Source organism: Lycorma delicatula, chromosome 5, assembly GCF_047948215.1.
Source record: "Lycorma delicatula isolate Av1 chromosome 5, ASM4794821v1, whole genome shotgun sequence".
NCBI lineage: Eukaryota > Metazoa > Arthropoda > Insecta > Hemiptera > Fulgoridae > Lycorma > Lycorma delicatula.
In genome coordinates, this window is record NC_134459.1 from 147,838,828 (window position 1) to 147,866,356 (window position 27,529).

Genomic DNA, 27,529 nt, shown 5'->3' on the forward strand with positions numbered 1-27,529 from the left:
AACTTTATTTATTTAACCATACGCACTTAATATTTAATTTAAAAAAAAATAACTACCATAAATTAGTATATTTTTTATTTAATAAAGTCATTACACAGTCTGATTTTATTTATTATGACAGTAGATTACTTATATCAGAGTTTTTAGAGATAGGAATTATGAGTTTTATTTAATAATAATTATATAACTGGATTATATAATTTTATAATGTAAGTTTTGAATTGAATAAGTAAGCATATTGAATTAATTACTTGGGTTAAAAATTTATTCATAATCTACAAAATAAATACCACGATACTCATCTATTGGCAAATGAAACAGAGTTAATAATGCGCCTGCGGATATAAAGATAGGCAAGACCCAGGACTATTTTTGTTGCTCTTGACAACAATTATTTAAGAAAATTAATTAGCAACTATTAAAAAATTAAAGATGGCACGATTATATAAATTAAAAACGAAAAATAAAAAACTAAACTTACTTCGTATTAAAAGCTGAAGATGCTGTATAAGGACTGTAAGGTGTACCACAAGACAAATGTCTTCCACAACAATCTGATGGTCGAGATTCTGCTTTAACTGTACAACCTATTCAAAAAAATAAAAAAAATAAACAAAAACATTAAATCGTAAAAAATTGACTAGAACGGTAATTTTTCAATCTAAAATTTTTTTACTAATATTCATAACCATTAAATAGTTAAAAAAGAAAATTTGGGGTTTTATAAGTTTTTACAAATTAATTTTTACTTCAATAGATTTCGAGATATTAATACGTAAATATTTCTTAAGTCGAAGAATTCATGATTTTAATAATTAAAATAATCTCATACAAATTTTTTTTCAAAGATTAGAAATTTTAGAGAAGAATTTTGAAAGGTAATATATAAGGTGAATTTAGATTTTACTTTGATGCCCATCAAAAAAAGAAGAGTATTCGTATCACGACCTAAAAATACCACCAAACTCCAATCATGTAAGATTAGAAGACCTGAAAAAAATAGATATAGTACAAAAAAAAAAAAAAATAAACTAGAAAAAATAGTATCATAAAATAAGGTTAACAAAGACATTCACATAGTGTATTGAATATAAGTAAAAAAATAAATACGGTTCTTTATCAGAATAAAAATAATATTATTTTAGTAGATTGACGAGTACCTAGAAATATATAATATATAGATATATCATATATAATATTAAGAAAGATACAGAGAGTACGAGACAAGAGAAAACTACAAGAGTGGCGGTGAAGTAGAAACACACGATGTAATAAGTTATTAAGAAAAAAATAACTTTAAAAGAAGTTGTTATTTAAAGGACTCGGCGGGGGCTGGTGGTGCATCTTTTGACGTTAGGAGCGCCTGCTGAGAAGTTATCAAATGTGCGGCCTTTGTCAAAAGGTAAGCCTGTTCATGATTGCTTGATGCTCCTGTTCGCTGTATATGCTCCTACTGCTGCTGCTGCTTATACAGCTCCTGCTGTTGATGCTGTTTGCGATGACGAGTCTCAGCTTGTCAATATTTTACCCCTCTTCTACAATTACAACGACCAGAATATATCCTTTCCTTCATAACTGCAACTTTATCGTATGGATTTGACTTCATATTTTTATAATCTAATACTATTACAATAAACCATATACCAGCCGTAAAGGAAAGATTTTATTTCATATATTTTTTCTTTAATAGTTAACGATTTACCACTCCATTATAATCGTATATCTATTTTTGACTTAAGGCAAATAGTTTTCAGTCACTTATAATGTTTCTTTATATCTTTTCTAGTTATAATTTATAAATTTATATAGATATACTAAAAATGAAAAGGACTTCAAAGAAAGATAAAAAGAAACAACGTAGGCTGAAGGAAAGAAATTATTGAAGAAAAAAAATGGGAATCTCATGTAATAATGAAAGTATATTTATATATATGCAGTCGTACATGTATGTGTGTGTATATATATATATTTTTTTCCGTACTTTATAATTTACAATAGGTTCCATTTTACCAGAACCGTAAGTAAATTTGAATACAAAAAAGACATGCAGAGAGGGTTTCCACTGAAATCTCTCTAAGCCTTTATGCCAACTTAAAATATCTCTAAGTCTTTATGTATACTTATATAGTGAACACAAATACATAATAAACATAAATAAGCATATAGAAAGATGAGGCCAAGGGACATTGATAAATCCAGAACAAAAAAAACCAAAGAAAACACCAAAAATAGTCTTACCAATCATGCAAAAAATAACTAATCAAAAAAAGAAACAGTGACACAAATCAAAGAGCCAACAAAAGTAACTGGCGAAACGAAATGAAGAATTCTGACGGTGCACAACATTCTAGGGTAACCGATTCACCTTAAATCTCGGATAACTTACATATCTAATATATGTAGTCGTTTTAGGTGCGTAACGTCCTTGCTGTTATCCAGGAGTTTATCCGCGAGCCAGTCCATATGTTTGTTCAGTCTCATTTTGTATCTTGTACCGAATTGCCGTATATCCTCTCGAACGGTTGGCTAGCCCAGATAAAAGTGTATTTCAGTGTTTTTCACAAACCACAGCGTTTCTGTTATATTTATCAGTAGTTTGTTCTAGCATCGGTGTACGACTCTCGCTAGTCGTACCCCATAGTTACTCTCGCTAGTCGTTGAATTCCGTAGTTCGAAATCGGTTTCAGGACCGCTGAGTACAACAATTTCTTGTTGGGTAATGTTAGCAACGATCCCTTGCCTAACAAACAGTGTATATATTTATAAATGTGTTTATACGTTAATGTAAATGTACTAAAAATAAAAAGGACTTCAAACAAAGATAAAAATAAAAGGAAACAACGTAGGCTGAAGAAAAGAAATTACTAAAGAAAAAAAGGATATTCATATAAAAATGAAAGTGTATTTATTTATATTTATGCACTCGTGTGCATATATATATGTTCTTCATACAATAAAAAGCAAAAATATTTGCAATATAAAATAACTACAAATTAGTTCATTTTAAAACCGAATTGATAGTACATAATATTTACTCGTAGTATAAACTATTCGATTACTGTTATTTATTCTAGCAAAATAAACGAAAAAGTGTTTAACTTTTTAAATAACACCACAATAAAACTCTATAATAAAGAGCAATTACGTGTTATAGGAAAACACCTTAAATAACTCTTCGTAACATTTCACTGTTGTTCCTAGCTAAAAAAAAAATACTGTAATGTATACGATCTAATGGCCACTTTTCCGTCCCATGTTTTTTCCAAACCAAATTAAATTAATTGTGGTTAATACCGTACTATCAATCTCAAACTGCTGAGATTGCATGGTCTATTTTTTATTTCAATTTTTTTTTTAAATAATTTTTAGCGGTTCAGAGTTAATAAAAAATATTAACTAAAAAATAAATTGAGTTAATGAAAAACCAGCAGATCTTCAGTGTAAAAGTAAAAAAAAAAAAGGTAAACTTTTGTTGTTTAAGGCAATCCACGAAAGCATAAATTCAGCTTAAATCACGCAAACCGTTGCAATTTCTAATTAGATTTTTCTCCATAACTTAATTCACGTCTCATATGAGCTGTGTAGATAAAAAATACGGGAGGTTAGACTGCGTCAGAAAAGCAGCAGCGTCCGAAACTGCCGCCTGGAGATTGTATTCCCCCTATGGGGTCAAGATGTGTAGATAAAACTTGTACAAAAGATAAAGGCAACATAAAAATTAAACCAATCAGAGACGTATGAGGATATCCCACGAGAAAAATTAAACACCGGTATCCACGATCTAGTATTCAAATCCGTGTAAAAATAACTGGCTTTACTAGGACTTGGACGCTGTAACTCTCGACTTCCATATCAGCTGATTTGGGAAGTCGCGTTAACCACTAGACCAACCCGGTAGGTTTTTTAGGAGGGGATGACCTAAATCTGGAGAAAGCCACTTGAAAATACCTAACGAGGGTAATTATGAGATATTTAATACAGTTGTTTAATAAAATAATTGATATATATATATATCTTTAAACTAAATTTTAATTATTTTTAAATAACAGTATTCGATAACAATTTTGATAGAGGAATAAGAAATCTCTGTTAAAAAGAAAGTAATAGAAAAATATCGGGAAGTAAATCAAATATTGAAGAAAAAATATTTTTTTAAATTTTATTTAAAATGAATTGCGTTTACGACGCTACGGAGACATTTTAATAAAAATAAAAATACGGATTGATTTAAAGAAAAAAAAAATTGTAATATTCGTAATTCATAGCTCTTGTTTAGTTTAATAGAGTTTTGAGTGAATTTTTGATAAAGGAAATGCTTTGATATATGATAGCGTGGAAAGCAACCCGTGACTAGACATTTGAATAAGGGAAGAACATATACGAGAGGAAACTGTGGGTAGGGAGTGATGAAGAGGGGAAATTTTTAGGGTGTTGATGAACACAGATAGGGAGGGGTAAGGCTGATGAAGAGAGCACGCAGATTTAGAATAGAAGCATAGCGTATTTTGAGCCTAGTGTGGATGCGCGTGTACGCGTGCGTTCATATACGATGCCAAGTAAGTATCAAGGGAACTAATGTTATAATATGCCGTGGTTATCCCTCGGCTGAAACACGTATCGCATCTTTTATTCATTTGTTTTCCATGAATGGAATTACGGTATTGAAAAGAGCAATATTTGTCACACTCGGTTACTACAACACAGTGCAGTAACGTCGTTACTGCTTGTAACAAATTCATTCATGAATGTGATATATGAGTCGCATCGAACTTGAACCGCGTGGACTATGATATGAACACACACACACACACACACACACACACACACATATATATATATATATAACGTGACATACAAAATAAAAACACTTTTACATCGATTTCAATTTGATTCGGTTACTTTAAAACCAATTTTGGTCCTTCCACAAGGATAGAGTTATTAACATAAGATTTATTATTTATATATTATGTTCCATATTTTTTTTTTGTAAAACAAATTTTTATTATCTTTTATGCTGAAAAACATAATAATTATGTTTCTATTTAGGAAATGTTTTTTATCGTTTCTTTACCAAAATAAGTAAAGAACAATAAGTAAAATGTCAATTATTAATTACGTGAATTATTCAAAAATAACTGGTAAGATTTTGTTAATTACCTCTTACATAATGTATGAACTTTGCTGATAGTATGGTATATTTTCCTATGATTTTCAAGATTTAAATAAACCGGTAATATCAAGGTTGTCTTAGTTTTATACTCCAGTCCACATTTTTAATTGACTTATGCAATTTATTTTTTAATGATAATTAATTATTGTAGCTGTAAAAAAAATGCCACGCCTGTCTAGATTCGAACCCGGGACTTCTGGATGAAAGGCCAAAACGCTACCACTCCGCCACGGAGACCGGCATTTCATTTTAATAATAGAATTTTTCTAAAAATGCAGTAATCTATCTCAAACTTACGTCCAGGTGAAACAAAGAAATAATATCCGAACATATTCCTTTTTAAATACCTAAAACTAATCTTTTATAATTCACTTTGAAAAATAAAAATTGAAATAGATTTTATTTTTATGATAATTTTAATTAGCAGAATAATAAAATCTATGTACATAAAATAACAATTACGACAGGGATAAAATGATATTTTAACAAAACAATTACCTTTTTAACCACAGCTATGGAGTGAAAATTACTATAAGAATTATACATTAAGTAGTTAAAGTAAATAATTAACCCTTTATTCTTATCTGTAAATAACAATACATTATATAAAGCACGAATGATACATACGCTACTCCAAGGATATAAAAAGAAAACTGTCCTGACATTTGTCTGGATAGATCAAGGAAAACAACTGTGGTAAAACCTTGATCAGAACAGCATCATAAAATTCAGGATTAACTATAATAAAATAATTATAAATAATTAATTACAAAAAAATAGTTTTGATTAATAGAAATTAAAGATCATATTAATGATATAAAATATTTATAGAAATTATAAAGTACATATATACTAGGATCCGCGTCACGGCTTCGCCCACGATCTGCGGTAACTTGCGTTTTTCAACGCGGCCAATTTTTTATTTTAATTTTGTCATTTAGTTAAGTAACCGGAGGTAGATGCAGCCAGTCGCGTCGCACAAACAGTAATAGTAGCTGTGTTGTTTGAGCTCCGCTTTACAGTATACGGTCGTACCCCTAAGAAATCGGAATTCAGAAAAACCCGAAAATAGTTTTCAGATATTTATCTCAAGAGTGTTTGCAAGCCCAAATCTAGTAAATATATTGTTAACTGCAGTCGTAAATTGGGAAAATTTTCAATCATTGTTAAAAACATTTTTACCTTTCTTCACCCATTTTATGATCGAATGTAAAAAATCTAGAAATTGGTTTTTAGATATTTACATGAAGATTACTCACATCAAAAATCGAGTTGATATTTTCATTTGTTAATCAGAAATAAAAAAAAGTAGTGATTTTATTGTTACCTCATTTTAATCCTTTAAACTCGGAATTTCAAAAAAGTACTTTTTAGTGTGTACTTACACCGTAAAAAGAACGTGAATACAAATTTTCATCGATTTATATTCGGTAGATTTTGCTGGGCGTTGATTACGAATCAGTCACGATATAAATATATGCTTTACATTTATACATATGTATGTTTATAAAATAAACAAAAAAAAAATTAAGGTTAATACAAAAACGTAAAAATAAATCACAGTTCAGAGATGTTAATAAAAAATTATTTGAGCATGTTGAACAGAATTCACAAAATTCAGTATTTTAATAATTTTATTAACTGCTGTTTTTTAACAATACAGGATAGTGTAATACTATTTTTATAAAGGAAGATCTTTTAATTGTATTTTAAATAAATTGGTAGGAAAATTATTTAAATGGTTCGGTAATTTATTAAATATCGCAATGAAAGCATATTAATTTCTGGTAAGTCAAAGAATTGTGCTGCCCGAAAAGAGTTCTTTTGTCTAGTTTAATACAGGTAGATATTTTTTTTTATGAATAAATGACTACTTTTAGGTAGGTTTCATAAGAAATCTACCTATTGTAATGGGTACCATGATTCGACTTGGGGAAAATTTTGACATATCTTCGCATTTCACATCATTTCACGATAACTGCCGTAATTTTGCGCCCTCACTTTCAAATTTATACATATAATATAACGACCAAAAATCTCGGTCAAGTGTGTTAATGGGCCAAATCGGACGATGGAGGTGGATATGAGGGGGATTTTTCGAAAAAAAAAAAAAAAGTATCGCAATAACTTTCTTATTCAGTAAAATATCGGATTGGTTTAAAGTTCTTACTATTCTTTGGATAAGTGCCTAAAATTATATAAGTAAAATATTTTGATATAACCAACCATTTGGCTCAAGGGATAGAAAAAATGGGGTTTCGAAGACAAAAAATTATACCTCCTTTAATAGGCACAGTATCGAATCGGTTTAAAGTGGTCGTTAGTCTTCTAAAAACTACCTAAAACTTTTGTCTGGAACGATTTTTTATATGACCAACCCCTACGGCAACGGATGACCAAAATATTGTTGGAATTGTAAGTAGATAATACTTGTCCTATGCTAAACAAGTACAAATTTTTTTCTCATGCAAGTACAAATTTTTTGAGTAAATTTTAAGTTTTTCTTAACAATAAGGTGGAAATATATTTTTTATACCCTACTTAGTACCGGTGAAATATACCTCCGTCTTCCGGCATGCCGAAAGGGATTTTTTTTTGCAAAGAATGCTCATTCATAAACAAGTGGAACATTTATAATTTTCTAAATATCGGCCGACATGTTTCATAGTTACGGTCTTAAAAAAAATGATTTAATAGCGCATTTTTGTATATTTAAAACTCGTTCTGACTTTCGGAGGGAGCTTCAAGAAATGATATACTTCAGCCGTTAATATACGCAAAAATGATTTGTATATTTAAAACTCGTTCTGATTTTTGGAGGGAGCTTCAAGAAATGATATACTTCAGCCGTTAATATACGCAAGTGTAATAAATATTTAACAATGAAAAGCCTACCGCTTTATTATGGGGCTTTAGAAGAAAAGAGTAACGTTTGATTTTGTTGCAAATGAAATCAATTTGATTATTCCAAGTTGGTGTGTCACTTAATACAACACCCAAAATTTCAATTTTTACGGACAATAGAAATGCTACCGTTATAATAAACAGGAATTTTTTGCATACATTTAGGAACCTTATGTCTATCTCGGAGGCATTGAACAAATATAAAGTGCACATTATTATTAAAGTATAATTTGACATTAAAATAATTCAGAAAAATTAACACATTTATACATTTTGTTTATCGTGTTCTGATTTTATTTATGTGCGTATTACATTCACATAGTTAATATTATTCAAATTTCATAAATTTATTATTTTTATGAATTAATAAATAACAGATAACCAATTATATGCACTTCTTTTTTAAGCCTTTTAAATAATATTTAGTTATATAATGTTGCTTTGATTAAGATTATTTTCAGTTTTCTTTATCCTAAATTCAAAAGTAGTTCCTCTTTTTTATAGGTGGAGTAGTACCACTATCATTAATGATATAGTATTAGTGTATAATCATGTACTAATTTAAATGTATATTAATATTAAAAAAAAAAAAATTTCTAAATATTATGAACTGGTATTTAAAGTTGTAGGCGAGTCATTTTCATAATGAAGTTACCATATGACATTCGTATTGAATCAAAATGTTTAATAATATTTTTGTTTAAATACATCACTTTTGTCGTAATAATAATTAATTTTCTATATTTTGTTATCCAGCTAAACAAAACGAGCGTTTAAGTTAAAAAAAAAAAATTATTAACCTTTCTTGATTGAAATCGATAATTACTTGAAAAAAAAACCGTTTAAACAGCCAATCTTGAAAAGAATAATAGGTGGTTAATCAGCAATATTTTTTACGATTTTTATATAGGCGTGAAGTCCCGGGTTAGGCTAATAACTAGTCAAAAGGGATACTTTTTAGATTTTCTTCAGTTCATTAACAAAATCAAATTGGATAGTATAATAAAAAAATATTTGGAAAAAAATATTACGTGATTAGTAATAAACAACATTTAATACACTAAGCGCACACCATTATAGACAAGAACACAAAAGCATATATACAAAAAAAAAAAAACATATATGATTTCATTAAATTAATGTGTTACCTTTTAAACAGTAACTCGTGTAAAAGGAAAGGGTGACCGGGATAAAGGGGAATCGAGCAACAGCATAAGTAAAATATTGAATCTTGACAAACAAAATTATTGAGCTCGCATCATGCCTCCTGCCACCCTGTTTCCCTAACTGGATGATGCAGCAAAAGCAAAGCGAGTAAGGTCGAGTTGGGATCGAGCGATTTTAGACAGGGGAACTGATGGGAGGCAAGGTTGATGTTTAGCCCCGAAGGTATAATGATGAAACTGCTTGTCCAAACAGTCAATATTTCTCTTGAAACAAAATTATTACTATTATTATCATTATCATCAACTTTATTATTAAACTAATAAACTCAGTATTAGTTGTAAACAGGACAAAAATATTTCAAGTTTATTAGTCGAACAGTTGTTTGACCTAATAGTAGTTTATTAAGCGAGTAGATAAATTTACAATTCAAAATAATTTCAAATTGTTCATTTTATATAATAGTCGTATTCATTTAATTTTGAATAAGTTATAGCAATATTTGTTTTTTCATTCTATTCCATTTCTTTAAGCAAGTTGTTTTTCATTCTTTTAATACAGATTAAATGACTTTTATTTTATTTTCTTTCCTCTATCAATAACTTTCTCGAAACACACAAACGGAAAGAAAAAAGGAGATAGAGATGTGCCAAATTTAAAATGTTATATATTTAAGGAGTTCTGGAGAAAAATCTATAGATGGATGTGATTTAACCTTTTAATAACAAAAATAAGGGAATAAAAAAATTACGTTCGTCATTGTAAAAAATATAATTCACTCTACTTTATATACTACTCCATTAAGAACTCATTTATAAATAAAAAAATGTATATATATATATATATATATATATATCGTTTTATTTTCATTTTTAAATACTTAAAACATTTTTTAAACGAGAAACTAAACTAAACTTAATACATTTTTTTTAACGTCTCACATAACTAAAAGCAATCAACCAAAAGCAACTAAAGGCATCAATAAGGAAACTACATTATCTTTAATTAGCCAACCTCCCGTAAATTATCTAGTTTTATAAGAAAAATGATTCATAGGCTACAAAACATATCCATGACACTTGAAGACCACTTAAGAATTCCTCAGCACTATAAAATATCTACCACACTCATATAGATGTAACAGTACACTCCTACACAAAATAAATAAATAAATGTACAAACAAAATAATAAATATTTCATATTAATATAAATATTATTACTTCATATTAATACACAAAGACAGCTCAAATATAAAAAAAAATGGATACAATGTGGCCTTTAGAACAATAAACAAAATACAATCACAATAATCGTTATAAATTATAAATGCACATTTGATTTCTAATTTTAATAAAGTATTATATTACTTAAAATTTTTGAACACAAATAAATAACAATATTTGGCTATATTTAAAAAAAATCTGATCCCTTCATCGTTTATAAAATAACGACATTAAATAATAAATATTTCAACTGATTACGTATTTATTTAAAATTTAATTACTAACCTGATTGTACTGAAGGGGTTGCTGACGTAGTAGCAGCGGCTGCGGCTACAGCAGCAGTTGCCAATTGTTGCTGATACTCCGATGTGCTGTACTGATCGCTATCTTCAGTATCACAGCTACTACCTACAAAAAAAGTAAGAAAATTACTTAAATCTTTCTTTATAACATAGATAAAAAAATGTATTACTGTTTAGTTCAATATTTAATTTAAGATGGAGATATCTACAATTAATTGAATAATAGGTAACTTAGAACTTAATGTTTTACGTTAAGACAACAGTGAATAAAAAAAAGAGACCTTAATATAATTTTAACATTTAGTTATTGCATACATGCCGTTTCCACACGAAATTAAATCTTTAAAAAAGAAATGAATGACAAATAAAAATTATAATGAGATTTTGTAATGATTTTTTTATAAATTGTAAAGAGTTTAAAGTTATATCTCAGAAATTATCGTCATGATGTAGTAATTGAGTAACCGAATAAGTTCCATAAAAGACTTTTTTATAACATTTTTACAGTGGAGATCAAAAGGTCAGAGAGAGCTAGAAATGGGATGAATACTTTAGTAATGGAAAATAAAAGCAATCTTAGTTTTTTTGCATTTTTATCAACGTAAATTTTAAACAAAAAAAATTGCTTAAATTGTAGTAATGCTGTGTAATCTGAAGAACCGTAATTTAATTTCAAAAGTAAATTAAAACATTAAAATTGAGGGGCGTTGCAAGCGCCCCCTCTGGCAAATATGACAGATGTCAGAGAGGTGGCGACGCTACCTCTTTAATCTTTAAAATAGGGTTTTTTGACACCTTCCGTACCTTCAAATTCATTTTATTAAATAAATAAGAGGGATTTTGGATGTATGAATTGCGTTTAAGAATCCTGAATAAAAATTTAATCTTACGGGCAAATCAGTTTTTCGATTAGCATTTTTGGTTTTTTACTGGAGTGCATCAAGTTCCAAAATAAGTACTCTAAGAATATTCAGACGTGAGAAGTAGTCCGACCGGTCGATCATCATCCGATTAGATGATATATGTATTATAAATGAAACAGAAAAAAAAGAAAAAGAAAGAAAGCGTTTACTCAGCTATTAATAAAACATAAAACAGGCAAATTTAGGTAACCCAACGGGTTGGTCTAGTGATGAACTTGTTATCGCAAATCAACTGATTTCGAAATCGAGAGTTCTAAGGTTCAAATCTTACTAAAAGGCAGTGATTACTTTTACACGGATTTGAATACTAGGTCGTGGATACCGGTGTTCTTTAGCCAGTTGAGTTTCAGTTAACCACACATCTCAGGATTGGTCGGCCTCAGTCTGTACAAAACTACACTATATTTACATTCACATATATATTTCCTCATTCATTCTCTGAAGTAATACCTTACGGTGGTTCCGGAGGCTAAACAGAAAAAAGCTGTATTTTCATAGCATTTACGTAAATAAAACGTCCATACAGAAATATATGAAATTCAGCCATGTTTCTGCGATCGATTATGTTTTACCTCGAACTAATGATATTCCACAAATTCAGCGTTTTATTTGCTGTTCACCTTCAAATACAATATGATAAAAATGAAATTAAAACACAAGCTGTCAAGTGTTTTTCAATATTTATTAGCAGTATAATATTTTCACTATATATTGGGTTAAACTTCGTTCCACAATTTGCGTTAAGTTTATTTTTTACTACATGAAAACTATGGAAAATTCCATATTCAACTGTATGCAAAAAATGAAATCAAAACAAATCCCGTCAAGTATTTTTCATGATTTAATATTTATATTTAACGCTGTTCACGCATACAACCACGTCTTTTCAAAAAGGAATATATCTCCGAATTTATATTCAAAATGAATGATCGTACACTTTTTTTTTTACAAAAAAAGATTATTTAGGAGCAAGTATGACTTATGATACGCACTACTTTGTGGATTCATCTTTTATATCATAATTTGCTTATTACATAAGTTTCTTTATTATTTCAATATAAGATTATCCTTCATGGATTCTATGAACAATTCCATCTTCAACTCGATACAAAAAATGAAATCAAAACACATTCTGCCAAGTTTAAACTTTTATTTGATAATTTTCCTACTATATGAAATTTCTTTTTTATTTGAATATAAGACATTTTTTTTTACATAGAACTTTATGAGTAAACATATTTATGTTGAACTAATGTTTTTTTCAAACTGTATTATATAAAGTTATATTTTTCTGATGCTTCAATCTCTTTCGACGGACCGGTCAAGAATGGTCAAAGTCCTGTCTGATTTTATCGAAAATAAATCGAGTAACGATCTGGGTTACTTGGTAAATTCCATTTTTTCAATTATTTGTCTTCTGTCATTTGACAGGTTTGATGCAGCTCTCCAAGATTCCCTATCTACTGCCAGTCGTTTCATTTTGGTATACCCCCTACATCCTACATCCCTAACGATTTGTTTTATATATTCCAAACGTTGTCTGCCAGCACAATTTTTCCAATATACTTATCTGCAATATCAAAGCGACTATTCCAGGATGCCTTAATATGTCACTAATAAGTGTATCTCTTCTTTTAAGTATATTTTTCCAAATGCTTCTTTCTTCATCAATTTGCCGCAACACCTCTTCATTTGTCACTTTATCCACCCACCTGATTTTTAACATTCTCCTATAGTACCACATTTCAAAAGCTTCTAATATTTTTTTTCTCAGGTACTCCGGCCGTCCAAGTTTCACTTCCATATAAAGCGACGCTCCAAACATATACCTTCAAAAATGTTTTCCTGACGTTTAAATTAATTATTGATGTAAGCAAATTATATTTCTGACCGAAAGCTCGTTTCGCCTGTGTTATTCTTCATTTTATATCGCTCCTGCTTCGTCCATCTGTAGTAATTCTACTTCCTAAATAACGAAATTCTTCTACCTCCGTAATCTTTTCTCTTCCTATTTTTATATTCAGTGGTCCTTCTACATTATTTATACTACATTTCATTACTTTCGTTTTGTTCTTGTTTATTTTCATGTGGTAGCTTTAGCGTAGCACTTCATCTATTCATTGTTTCTTCTAAATCTTTGTTACTCTCAGTTAGAATTACAATATGATCAGCAAATCGTAGCATCTTTATCTTTTCACCTTGCACTGTTACTGTGGATCTAAATCTTTCTTCAACATAATTAACTGCTAGTTCTATGTAAATATTAAAAAGTAACAAAGATAGGGAACATCCTTGTCGGACTCCCCTTTTTATTATGGCTTCTTTCTTGTGTTCTTCGATTATTACTGTTTTTTTTTCCTATAGGGATCCCAGTTGAAAACGAAACATATTGCTTTTATCCTATAACGAATTCTACAGGATGGATTTAAAATTACGAAACACTATTAAGAATACTATTTAATAATAAGCTGTGATACATTTTGTCCATAACATCTCTTTCGTTGAAATCTACTATATAAATGGGTTCAAAAAACATTAGTTCAACATAAATATGTTTACGCATAGAGCTGCATGTAGAAAAAATGTCTTATATTAAAATATAAACAAAACTTCATATAGTAAGAAAATGATCGAATGAAAGTTTAAGCGTGACAGAATGTGATTTGATTTCATTTATTGTATCGAGTTGAAGATGGAATCGTCCATAGTGTTCCATGTCGAATTAATAACAATATCTTACATTGAAATAAAAAAGAAACTTTATGTAATAGGCAAATTATCCAATGAAAGTTTAATCCAAAAAGTAATACAGACCATAAAGTCATACTTGCTTCGAAATAATATTTTTTTATAAAAAAAAGAATGATTTTATTATAATGTACATGAGCATTATGAAAGTTTCTAAATGTATTAGTTTCTGGATAAAAGTATGTATAATGGCTAATTTATCATGGATAAATTTTTACTTCTAAAATTAGTACTATTTGAGCATTAATAACATTAAGATTTTTTGTTTGTTTTGTAATTCAGCGCTAATTTTTAATTAAAATGTTCACTTCGAAATTAATTAATGTAATATTTTTAACTTATTAAGTATTCAGTTAATTTTCAACCTTATACTAACTAAAATCAGAAATTTTTTCTTAAAATCTTCATTATGTCGAAAGATATAAAAAAATTAAAAATACTCTTTCTTAGAATGGGCCATAAATAAAGAAAACATATTTTTAAATATGCTGGTATTTAGAGGAAAAATGTTTTTAGTCACTTAAAGCTCTTTTTAATTAAACTAAATTTAACTATTCCACTAAATTTTGTTTTCATTTTGTTTACAATAAGAACTAATTGGATAATGGATATTATTAATCTCAAAGGAAGCAACTTATTATTGTAACGTGTTTCTCAGATAATTTGCATGCCAAAGAAAGATTAGGGTAAATTAAGTAAATAAACGGGTATATTATGTACTGCTTTCTGCAGAAAACAATGTATTATAGCCTGCGCACTAATCTCACATTATAGGGAAAATTCAAAATTCCATATAAAATCTCATATTACAATCCATCAGAATTTCGTCATATCCGGCCCAAACTCATTTTTATTAAAAAAAAGAAGAAAAAACAGGTTTATTAGGAAGATTCAATATTAAAAAATATCTTGATAAATATATCTACCTACAAATTTACGAAATTTGAGTTTCAAGGTGAGCTGTAGTATGTGCTTTTCGATTTAGGAGATTAGCATGGTGCTAATCTCAGTAATCCTTACTTCAAAACTTAAAAAAACTTGGATAAAAAGCAGTATCAATATAATAATCGAAAACTTTAATTTGTATACTAGAAACAATCGATATTTTAAAATCTCATGCAAGCATATTTAAATATTTCTATGTATAAAAGGTAGAATGTTAGAGATATAAACGGTTTCGAATTACAAAACTAAGTGTGACTAGACGAATAAAAATAAATGCAGATGTGTATGTCTACAGAACAAGAATATTATTTGATGGAAATTTTTGAAATTTCGTTTCTTCATATTTAATCAAATTCAATAGTAATATGATCGTAAGATAAATAATTTTCATGAAGAAATGTGTAAAAAGTGATGGTGTTTTCCCGTTTTTGCAACAACCAACCAAAACTGAAAAAGGAAAAAAAATATGCAAAAACTGAAGTAACGGAAGAATTTATTGAAGATTTAAGAATAAAACTATTAGTATTTATAATGTTACTATTCCCCTTTCTAAATAATTTAAATAGGCTATTATTAAAAGTATACAATATTTTTATCAATAATTTAGCAAAAATGTAAACAATTACAGAAATTAAAAAAAAAAAATAGAATTAAATGCCATACTACTATATTTTAGTTGGACTTTTCACTCTCCATAAAATAGACTGGTGTGTGGGATTGTTTGTTAGTTGTATGTGTTCACATTTTTATTTTAGCTGCTATTGACACAGAACGGACCAATGGTGCTGCGCCGGACGGCTGTGCGCAGGGCACGAACGATTCATTCGTTCGAATGATTTATGCTTCTCAAACTAATCATTTATTGAAACGATTTGTATTTATAGATACAAAGGATTTATCTAAAATTACATTTTATTTTGGGGAGGGGATAAAAAAGGAAAACATTGGAGTTAGAGCTGTGGTAAAAAATCCCAACTCAAGAAGCAGCTAAAAATTTTCAGAATTTGAAGCTTTTGTTGGAAAATTTTTTGTTGTTGTTAGTAAGCTAAATTCATGAACGTTATTTACTTACAATAGTACAAAATTTAACAAAATCATATGTAATGAAACATAAACCATGTAAAAGTTTCGCGACTCGTCGTAGGTCCGCCTTTTTTCTAGTTATTTAATAAATGGTAAGTAGAAGCTTATTGACAAATATTTCACAATAAACAGGTAACATATATAAAATTGCTATCTCAAATAAAAAGGTCCTATGATCAAATTCCAAACGATCGGTTTTTGCGGATGTTGCCTCTTTAAAAAATTTCTGCAAGGGCTATTATCACTGTAGTATTGATAATTTTAGTTATTAGTATGGCGATTTAATAAAAATTTACTTCATTTAATATGACTGAATTAACAGATATTGGATTTGTATCTAATTTTTATATCATGTCGCAGTATTTGATCCGGGGATCAAAATAATCTTCTAATATTTCTTGTACAGATTTATTATTTTTAAGACCTTTTTGAACTGAAAAATTACCAATAATACAGCTCAGCTTTTGAATCGTTTAAGAAATGTTTTTAACAGATATATGCAATATATCTGATGATTTTTACTCATTAATGGTAGATTTTGGTCTTCCAAAGAGGATAAGCTACACTATTAGTTTCTCCAAAACGTTTAACTTTTCTAAATAAAAATAATTTAATTATTCAAATTGTATCAGAAAATCTATTGGTTTACAAATCATATATATCTCGTAAAGGCCGTACTGGGACACCACAGCCGATCATAATTAGCAATGATGGTCGGCTGTGGCGTCCGAGATATTCTTATCAAAAAAAAATTAATTGAAAAATAAATACTTTATTACATTAAACGTAATTTAGAAATAAGTAAAGTTTGACTTCACAGAAGGACAAATATTTCATCCCTTATTAAGTAACTAGCCTAGCATGAGGGATCTGTCCCCTGCGCTTTACCCTCATGTTTGTGAGAATAATACTGATAAATAACAGCTACAGTATTTTGGTTTTCTGGAAAGCCGAAAAAGAAGCTAAATTAAAAAAATACAAAATAGTAGTAACTATGGAAACTAAATTAAAAAGATCTTTGACGAGGAAAACTCCACAACTTATTTCTGTTGTCACGGTAACAAAAATATAGTAAGGAATTAAATGGATTTTTTTTTCTTTAATGAGTATCTTTAATTCACAATCTCACCCCCACGGGAGCTATGGTCTCAATCATAGCTTAAACTCTTCCTAAGGAAGATTTTAATATAAGGAAGACAGGAATGTATCCTGCAAATTTGAAAGCAATCGGTCGGCTGGTTCTCGCTTGATGTTGAAACAAAAAACAAACACAGTTTCGCATTTATTTATGATTCCATAAAACATAATTAATTCACGATGTTTATGACTTCATTTTATTGTGTATTATTAACATTAAAGCGAGTAAAATTTGTAAAAAATTAACATCGTTGAATAATAGCAGTTAAATTTTAATGCGCAAATGAATTTCACTATTTAAATTTATAACTCGTATTCAAATATTAGTTGCTTTAAAGCAGTATCTTATTTAATTTTGTAATAACGATGCGTAGTATCTTTAATTGTATACACTTAAGTTATTAAATAAAATGTTGAATGCTTTTAATAATATTTGAATTTTGTTTACAATATAAACGAGACAAGAATATTATTAAATACAATATAAAAATGAAATGAAAATTTTAAAATCAAAAAAGCATGTTTTCCCTTATTTCATTTCTTACGTAATTTGTTGCAGATATTTCTAAAACAAGTTTGCTGTGGTTTTTTCCCTCAAATTTAATCTGAAAATAATAAGTTACGTGGTACCCGTTTTCTATTTAAAATATTTTTAAATTACAATCTGGACCATTTTGACCACATTGATATTTCAAACTGGAATCAAAATGGTGAATCCAATTAGGTGGCAAAAACTAAAAAAAATTGTGAAATATTATTGTCATTATATATATATATTTCCACTTGTTTTTATTTTCCAGTCATACTCAGTTTGTAATATAAAGTCGTTTTCAGATATTTTTAACACTTAAAAAAAAAGGTCTATTTATTTATCTCTTGATATATGATGAGGGGGACTAAGTATTTAAAAGCAACATAAATAATTATTGTACGTTCTTACAAAGGGCGAAGTGTATAAATTATTAAATAAATGAAATTCAATTATATATTATTCATTTAATTAATAATGAATAAATTCGCTCACGTTTCGTTTTTTTCTTTTTAACTTTTATTTTTTCCATCTTATCTCAGTTTTAACAAACAGTATATTTAAAAATAAAAAAATACGAATTTTATTTTATTTTAAAATTATTTACCTCTTAATTAAAAAAAAGAACTAGATAAATCTGACCCGAGTTAATTTACAGGGACTTTCTCCAGTTAAATAAATATTTGATTTTATTATTATTAGTATAGTCTTGAGAAATTATTTCACTGAAAATTATTTTCATAATATTTTTTCTCGCTTAATAAATTCTGAATAATGAATAAATTAAGAATTTTTTTATAATTTACGGAATTTAATATTTACGGGATATAAAATTGTTTTTTTTAAACATTTCGTAAAAATTTTTATTACTCTTTTTTCAATAAAATTTTTTTTAACGTTCATTAAGAGTACTTTTTTGCTATCTTTGATTGAATTTACAAACGCAGTTTGTGTAAACATTAGTTTTAAAAATTGTTTTTAATTAAATTGATTCTTCAATTCAGCCGTTATCGATCCACTGCAGGATGAAAGGCCTCTTCAGCACGTTTCCAAGTAATATGGTCATGCGCGATCTTCCGCCAAATTCGGTCCATTGTATTCGATAATATTGTAACGCGTACTAAACGTACTAATCCGACCGTTTAACATCTAGTGGTGTCCATTTAAGTATTAATTTAGCCCATCTTCCATCAGTTCTTGCTAAATGGCCTGCACATCACCATTTTAATTCTTTAACTTTCACGATGATATCATGTACTTTCGTCTGTTTTCCTATCCATTTACAGGTCTTTCTATCCCGTCTGGTAACTTCAAGCATATATCGTTTCATATTTTTTTGTACTATCCGCAGATTCTATAACGATTGAATGATGGATGTCTAAGTTTCCCTTCCATAGGTAATGACTGGCGGGACGCACTGAGTAAAAGCTGTTCTTAGAAACGATATCAAGTCTATCAAATGTCTACCACCCAAGCTTAACTCACCGTTCAACTTCTTTGACTGTATCACCCTCAGTGCAACCCGTTGATAAAAAACGTAATTAAAATTATTAAAAAAAATATATATACTTACTTCTTAATATCAAACAATATTTTGTATTAGGCACTTAATATGAGAAAAATTTTAACACATAAGCGGTTTCCTTTAATTAGATAATTACTGTACTGGACAGATTATGATCAAATTTTCGCGTTTCAGTTTAAAATAAATAAATACGTTTTTCTAAAAGCAAAATGTATATTTGTTTAAAATATATTTTATGAATAAATACGTAGTAAATAACGGCTAATTTATTATCGGACACTGAAATGCCTAAATTAAATGTTAACAGGTTCTATGTAAGACATATTACCTACCCTGACATAGGCATTGTGATGATTATTCACTCTAAATAGTAGAGAAAAGATTGAGTTATAAGAGTAGGGTTAAATATTTGGTACAGTCGGGAAAAACAGTAGAAAGAGAGAATCAGAATACATGTTGTTTGCTGGAAGGAGAAATTAAAACAAAATAGGATACCGGTGTTCTTTGGCGGTTGGGTTTCTCAATTAACCACATCTCAGGAATGGTCGAATTGTGAATGTACAAGACTATACTTCATTTACACTCATAATATCATCCTCATTCAACCTCTGAAGAATTATCTAAACGGTATTTACCGGAGGCAAAACAAGAAAAAAGAAAGAAAGAAAGAAAGGATAGTCTGATAAACTAATCAAATGGTCGAGGAAAAAATATCAAAAAATTATGAAGCACAGAAGATAACTGGAGGTACAACAAGAAGGTAATCATGGAAAGAACGGAAATACTTATTCTAGAAGAAAGAGTTTAAAAGAAATGACCATCAGAGTGCTTAAGAAGTTATCTTCTTTGAAGGGAAATTTGAAAAGATACTGTTGGCGGCGCGATTAGGCATATTCTAGAGCAGGTAAACTTGTAAAGAACAAAAAAAGAAACAAACTGCCTTTTTGTAGACAAACCAAACATAGAGAATCCAAACCAGGAATCAGCCCGTTATCTATTTCCTTTTGCTCTTTAAATAAAATTTATTTCTGTTACATTTCCTTCATATTGAAGGAAAAGATTTCCTTCAGATTGCGTCTGATTTTATCTTTTAAAGAAAAAAATTCCTATTTATATTCTTACTCATTTTTTAACATATCTTCCTATCAGTTTTTCTGTCTAATTTACTTTCTTCGAGTTTTTTATTACAAAGTGAAATATTTTTGTATCACCTATATAATATCCAAAATTTATTTATTACCAGTAAGCAGTATGTATATTAATAATTTAGTAATAAGTATATTGCTAAACATTATTTTTTCCTTTTTTTGACTTTTAGCGATTTCTCAATATCTCTTCTTCCTTAGAACGTATGAAGTCATAAATTTATAATTAAAAACATATTTTCAAAAATTAAAATAAAGAGATTTTTCTTTTAATTTTTCTGTTGTGGCTGAAAATAGAACTATTGTTTATCGTTTATACTTTTATTATATTATTATTATATTAATAATATTTATTATTAATCCTATTATTTTTTTATTATATATTTTATTCCGAAAGGAAAGGTTTTAAATTTATTGTTATTTATTTATAATTTTTGTATCTTATCAGTAATTGAAGTGTATCTTTATTATTGATAATGTTGCTCACTAAAATTTCGTCTTATTACATTAATATGCTTGTAAATGTTGCTGAAAGGAGAATTTTAAAATGAGACACAAATATTACATCATTGATTTACCCATCCATAAGGGAACATATACATCACATCATCTTTTTTTATTGATCTTACTTCTAAATAATTAACAAACGATAATTTATTAAAAATTATATAACATTTCATGGATGAAATAAAAGTAGACCTAATAAGAAATATTGGCTGAGAAAATATTGGGATATTTAATTTAAATCAACGATAGAATACGAGGTGCGACAATAAAGTAATGAGACTAAAGTAATGAGACATGTGAAAAAAATGTTGCTCACCATTTTAGTCATGTTTAGTGTTGTCTCCTTAAAAGTAGTTCCCCTCTGATTGCACACACTTAATCCTGCGCTTCTGCCATTGATGGTAACATTTCTAGAACTCATCTTCTGTAATATCCTCCAAGACCCTCGTCACATCTTTTTGGACATCTTGTGTTGTTTGAAAATGGTGTCCCTTGACCGCCATTTTGACTCTTGGAAATAGAAAAAAGTCGCATGGAGCGATATCTGGTGAATAAGGTGGCTGTGGTAGTACTGAAATTTGTTTTGAGGTTAAAAATTGCTGTACTGACAGAGCAGTATGGGATGGCGCATTACCGTGATGTAGAATCCAATTATCAGCAACGTTGGCACGGACACGAAGAACTCGTTTACGAAGTCTTTCTAAAATTTCTTTGTAGAAATATCGGTTAACTGTTTGTCCAGGAGGCACCCACTCTTTATGAACAATTCTCTTGGAATCGAAGAAACACACAAGCATGCATTTCACTTTTGACTTTCATGCGAGCTTTTTTTGGTCTGGGTGATCCCTTTGAGCATCATTGCGAACTTTGACGTTTTGTCTCCGGATCGTATTGAAAAAACCAACCTTCATCACCAGTGATAACACGGCTCAACAAATCTGGATTGATTGATTTCCGTTTGCTCCAACAGATCGGCTGCCACATTTTTCCGTGTTTCTCGAAGTTGTGTGAGATTTTTGGGGACCATTTTTGCACAAATCTTTCTCATACCAAGATCTTCAGTTAATATTAGACGAACCGTTTCTCGATTGATGTTGAGTTCTTCTGCAATCATTTTCACGGATAATCTTCGATTAGATCGTACGATTTCACGCACCCCGGTCAATTTGACATCTGTCCGTGAGGTTGATGGTCGTCCACTGCGGTCTTCATCTTCAACATTCGTTCTGCCTTCACTAAAAATTTTATACCACCGAAAAACTTGAGCTCTTGGCATAACCTCCTCTGCAAAAGCCTTCTGAAGCTTACCATAAGTTGTCGTCGTGTTTTCACCTGATTTAACGCAAAAAGAAATGGCATACCGTTGTGCAATATTTTGCGGTTTCATTTCTGTGACGAGACACAAACACGTGTTCACTTATTACAGCACAACTCACGACTAAGCAGTTGCATCAATGTGCCGCTTGGACTAGAAGTAGCTTATAGACCAAGGTCAAAGATGGTGTACCTACGCAAGCCGCAGGGTTGCCAAGAAAAATCAGTCTCATTACTTTATTGTCGCACCTCGTACATTGTTTACGGAATATTTTTAAAAATTAAAAAAAATATATATATTAACAATACATTTGTATGACCCTAGACTATTATTCATAAGTTTTGCCTTTTCTTTTATATCGATAGGTGTTAAAGATATTTTCTTTCTCAAATTCCGACATAATTAACTAAACGATAAAAGTTTATATAATAAACAGTGTAATAATGAACCCCAACCACCAAGGATACAATTGTTCTTTGGTGGTTGGGTTTTAATTAACCACATACCTCAGAAATGGTCGACCTGAGGCTTTACAAGATTATACTTCACTTACACTCATACATATCATCATCATCATCCATCCACTGAAGTAATATCTGTCGGTGATTCCCGGAGGTTAAACAGGAAAAAAAATTATAGAAACCTATCGGTGTATTTTCAAATTAATCTCTGCTTGCTAATTACTAAATCGGATTAAAATGAAAGTAAAAAAGAGAGCTAATATATTAAACAATATCGATCAGTGGTAGGAAAGAGTAGGGTTTTGACAGATTGAATACCTGTGTCATAATGACCCTTACCGTGATACAGATTCTAGCCGCGTAATTCAAACCTTATAATACAGCCGTAGAAGAAAACATTTTCAAAACCACAGATAAACAAAAATTAAACAAATTTCAGTTAAGGAGAATATTGTATGATGAATGCTTTGTATATATATATTTCAAAATAAGAATAATGCACTTTAAGAGACATTGAAGAAATAGTGTTTGACAAATCTTATATTGCATTTTTCTACCGTCTTCTCTAAGATCACGTAGTAAGGTGAAAGACTAAGGTGGCTTCTACTATTTGGTAAGTTTCTTTATTTTATCTATACTGGTGAACGAAGACAAATCTCTGTTGATTAAACTATAAAAATATCTTTCGGCAATGTAATCGATTCTACGAATCAATTTTACCATCTTTAAACGGTGGATTAATATTCTGACCGAAATATCATAATGTACTGTAACTATTATAACGTTTTACAATAAACCTTTAAAATAAAATAAACCTTTATTCTCTTTAGTATTTTTAATTTTTATATTAACTAATTATCGATATGATGATTGTAACTATGAAGATATACGTACATTAAGTTCAAGTCAAGCGTAAGTAAAATTTTAACACTTCAGAAAACTACATTTAAAAAAAGTTCAAAGTTAATTAAAAAAAAATCATGATCATAATAATCTAATTACAATTAAAAAATAAACAAGTAGAGAAATAAAGAAAAAAAGAAACATACAGTAATTGTCTGAGGTAATGAAGATAAGTAAAGAGAAGTACAAAGAAACACCAAGGAAATAAAAGCAATTAATTAGCAGCTAGTTGGATTTGTCGGGATCGGAGGCATTGTGTTTGTCACCTTTGTACTTCACTGTTGTAGCTACTATATTGATTGTGGCTAATCGTGATAATGGCCACCTTCGAACCACAACCCCTGCACAAAACCAAAAACCATTATTCCCTATATCACCACAAACCGTGTACAAAATTATTTACTGTAATAAAGGGATGATCTAATGGTGAACTACTTGACGCTAATAGTGTTAATCTGATGGGAATGCAAAAAGGAAATGCTTAATTAAATGTTTACAAATTTTCAGTCATATTACCTTAAAAATAGGTTTTAAGATTTACTGAAGTTAAATTTTGATTAAAAATTAGTCGTATCAATCTCAGGGCGATCGTACAGCAAATTAGTGTCATTAACTGAATTTAACGATTTAAATAATCAGGTCAGATGAGAATTCAAATCTATTTAAATATAACCTTTTCATTTTCTTCCTTTCTCTCTATTTTTCTGTTTAGCTTCCAGAACCACCGTAAGATATTACTTCAAAGGATGAACTAATAACTTAGGGATTACCTAGGTTTCAGAACCTTTTCGTTCTGGAACCGGTGTTCTGCCGCGATACAGAAATTAGCTATTGAAACGTTCGTTGATATTTCCAGACAATTTATCAAGTCTTTCGTAATTTAATAATTAATTAAAATTCAGACTTAAACGATCGATATAATTTAAATAATATTTGATAGAATCATCTTCTTTATTATATTTATAATTAGATTAATTTTTCATGTATGAATAATTAATGAATACAAAATTAATTAATGATAATGAATACAGCTTTTTAAAAATTCGGTGTGGTAGAACTTTCTTTATAAAGAACACATACTTTTAAATCTGCTGATATAAACACATTCCAGCAATACAATAAATGGCAAGCTGCCGAAGACTTAAGGATTTTAAAATACTGCAAGTCTTTTCTCAGGGAACTAAATAAAAGTAACGCAATAAATAAAATGAAAGTTATTTGACTCTATAGAACCATGCGTTATCACAAAACATACCTGTCGGAACTGTTTATATTATTTCTGTTCTAGATAATAATTTAATTTAGTCTTAATAATTATTTAATAAATCAGCCGGGTTAGGCTAGTGGTTAAACTCGTCATCACAAAATCAGCTGATTTTCGAAGTTAAGAGTTCGAAGGTCGAGTCTTTGTAAAAGCAGTTGCTTTTTTGTGGATTTCAATGCTAGGCTGTAGATACCGGTGTTCTTTGGTGGTTTTTTCCCTTCCCGCTAGGTCCGGACCCGCCGAGAAGGAAAACTCGGCCTAGGGAAGCCATTGCCTCTAACCTTTCGGGCGACCATGGCGAAACCGGCTATGTCGTCCCCGCATGGGGTACTACCCGGGACTAGACCCTCTCACTCGCCTGTCTCAATTCAGGGAAGAAGTTCACATAACCGGGACTCTATGTTTAATTGCCTGCCTCAATTCAATAGTCCCCCAAACAGGGGATCTCCGGTCGGGACTTCGTCTTTACGCTTTCCTTTCCTACTCACCCGAGGAGTTCTCGTTCACGCATCGGAAGTGCGAACCTCAGCATCACACTCCTCATGAACGGGACTATCCAGCCACATCCTATACTACCCCACTAGGTACCATTCTCTTCCTCTTAAACTTTCTCCATCGCCTTCCTTTTCAAAATGTTACCCACCATCCTATCAACTAGGTTCCAGTTTCTAGGGTTATGCAACATCGTCTCTATTACATTATCCGGTGTTATTGCACCAACAGTAGCCAGCACTTCCCTCCTAGCCTCCTCACATCTAAAATAGTTAAACACCGTGTGTTCAACCGTATCGCATTGTCCACAATACATACACTCCGGCGACCTCCTCCTCTTCCTATCACAGAGGAACTTATTAAAGCATCCATGTCCAGTCAAGAATTGCGTTAATTCATGGTTGACTTCACCATGTCTCCTGACCAGCCATGGCTTAACCTGCGGCATTAGCCTTCTCGTTCAGTTACCCACATGACTCCTGGACCACCTTTGCTGACAGTTATCTAAGATTTCCCCTTTCGCCTGACTCTTCGATTGCCCTTCTGCTCTTTCCGCCATTTCGTCCGCCACAAGATCCTACGGCGGCATCCCAAAACCTGAATCTGTTCCAGTTTACATGTTTATCCTTACATTTATTCAGTACATTTATCCTTACACTGCAGCTACGTCAGGCCTGGAAAACCGGCAGCGGTAATTACATTCACCTATATACACATACCCAGACCCGGCAGTAGCTGGAATACTGGTTGGGGAAAAATAACATTACTTAGTAACTTCATTTGGTCTTTTTAGTCTTAACAATAATTTTATAAATACGGGGAAAAAAGAAATTAAATGAAACTTTTAGAGTAAACTACATGGGTAAAATGTATTGATAAACTGACTAAATATATTGGTAAAACTAGCTCTGGTTTGTTCCAAAACAATTTAGTAGTGTTTTAAGTTAGTGTTTTTTTTTAGTTTGTTTAACAATTTAGTAGTTTCTTAAAGTTTTTTTTTAAATTAAAAGGAATTTACTTTCTTTTAACATAAAAGTATGCTTCTAAAAATTTATTCGAAATAATTATTAATCTAATTTTTCGGTAGTATTGTAGGCTGTTGTTAATTACAATTACATTAAAAAAAGTTGTTCTTGTAAAAGAGGTTTTTAAAAACGACGGAGGCTCTAGATTAAACCGGACCAGGTACTACACCATTGAAAAAGGAGTTCGGTAATTACTCAGTAATGGTCTTCTGGAAGCTAAACTTCAATCTGTTAAGTGTGAGTAATTTTGAGTAGAGTAAGTATCGTTTATAGTAACATCGGATATAATGACATATCGGATATAGTGACCAAAACCTTGACTCTTGGTTGGTTTGGTATACCGTTAATACACAAATAAAGTATGTATATTGTTTGTAATTACATCGGTTGTTGTAACATATCGGTTATTATGACTTATTTTTCCTACTGCAATGCAACATTTTATCACTTATAATGATGGACGGAAGTGACTCGTCAGTAACGTAGTATATCTACATTGCAGCTACAGAAATATTTGAACGGTTAAAATGAGTCACCTTTTTTTTTTACCTGCATATCTACATTAGTTTTTGTTTTTTTATCTTCTTTAATAACTTCATTTGGTCTTTTTAGCTTAACAATAATTTTATAAATATGGGGAAAAAAAGAAATTAAATGAAACTTTTAGAGTAAACTACATGGATAAATGCATTGATAAACTGACTAAGTATATTGGTAGAACTAGCTATGGTTTGTTTCAATCTGTACCAGATTATTATAACCT

The 27,529-nt window shown here is 29.8% G+C and overlaps 1 protein-coding gene across 5 annotated transcripts in view; it reads right to left on the bottom strand.

Annotated features, from left to right (window-relative positions):
- Positions 1-27,529, bottom strand: part of LOC142325476 (uncharacterized) — a 388,745-nt gene that overhangs the window by 70,287 nt on the left and 290,929 nt on the right. For all 5 annotated transcript variants that reach the window (XM_075367290.1, XM_075367291.1, XM_075367289.1 and 2 more), the window contains 2 exons: positions 10,748-10,870; positions 482-587 (listed from right to left, as the gene is read on the bottom strand). In XM_075367290.1, the coding sequence (XP_075223405.1) occupies positions 482-587; positions 10,748-10,870 (229 nt within the window). The remainder of the gene's footprint in view (positions 1-481; positions 588-10,747; positions 10,871-27,529) is intronic.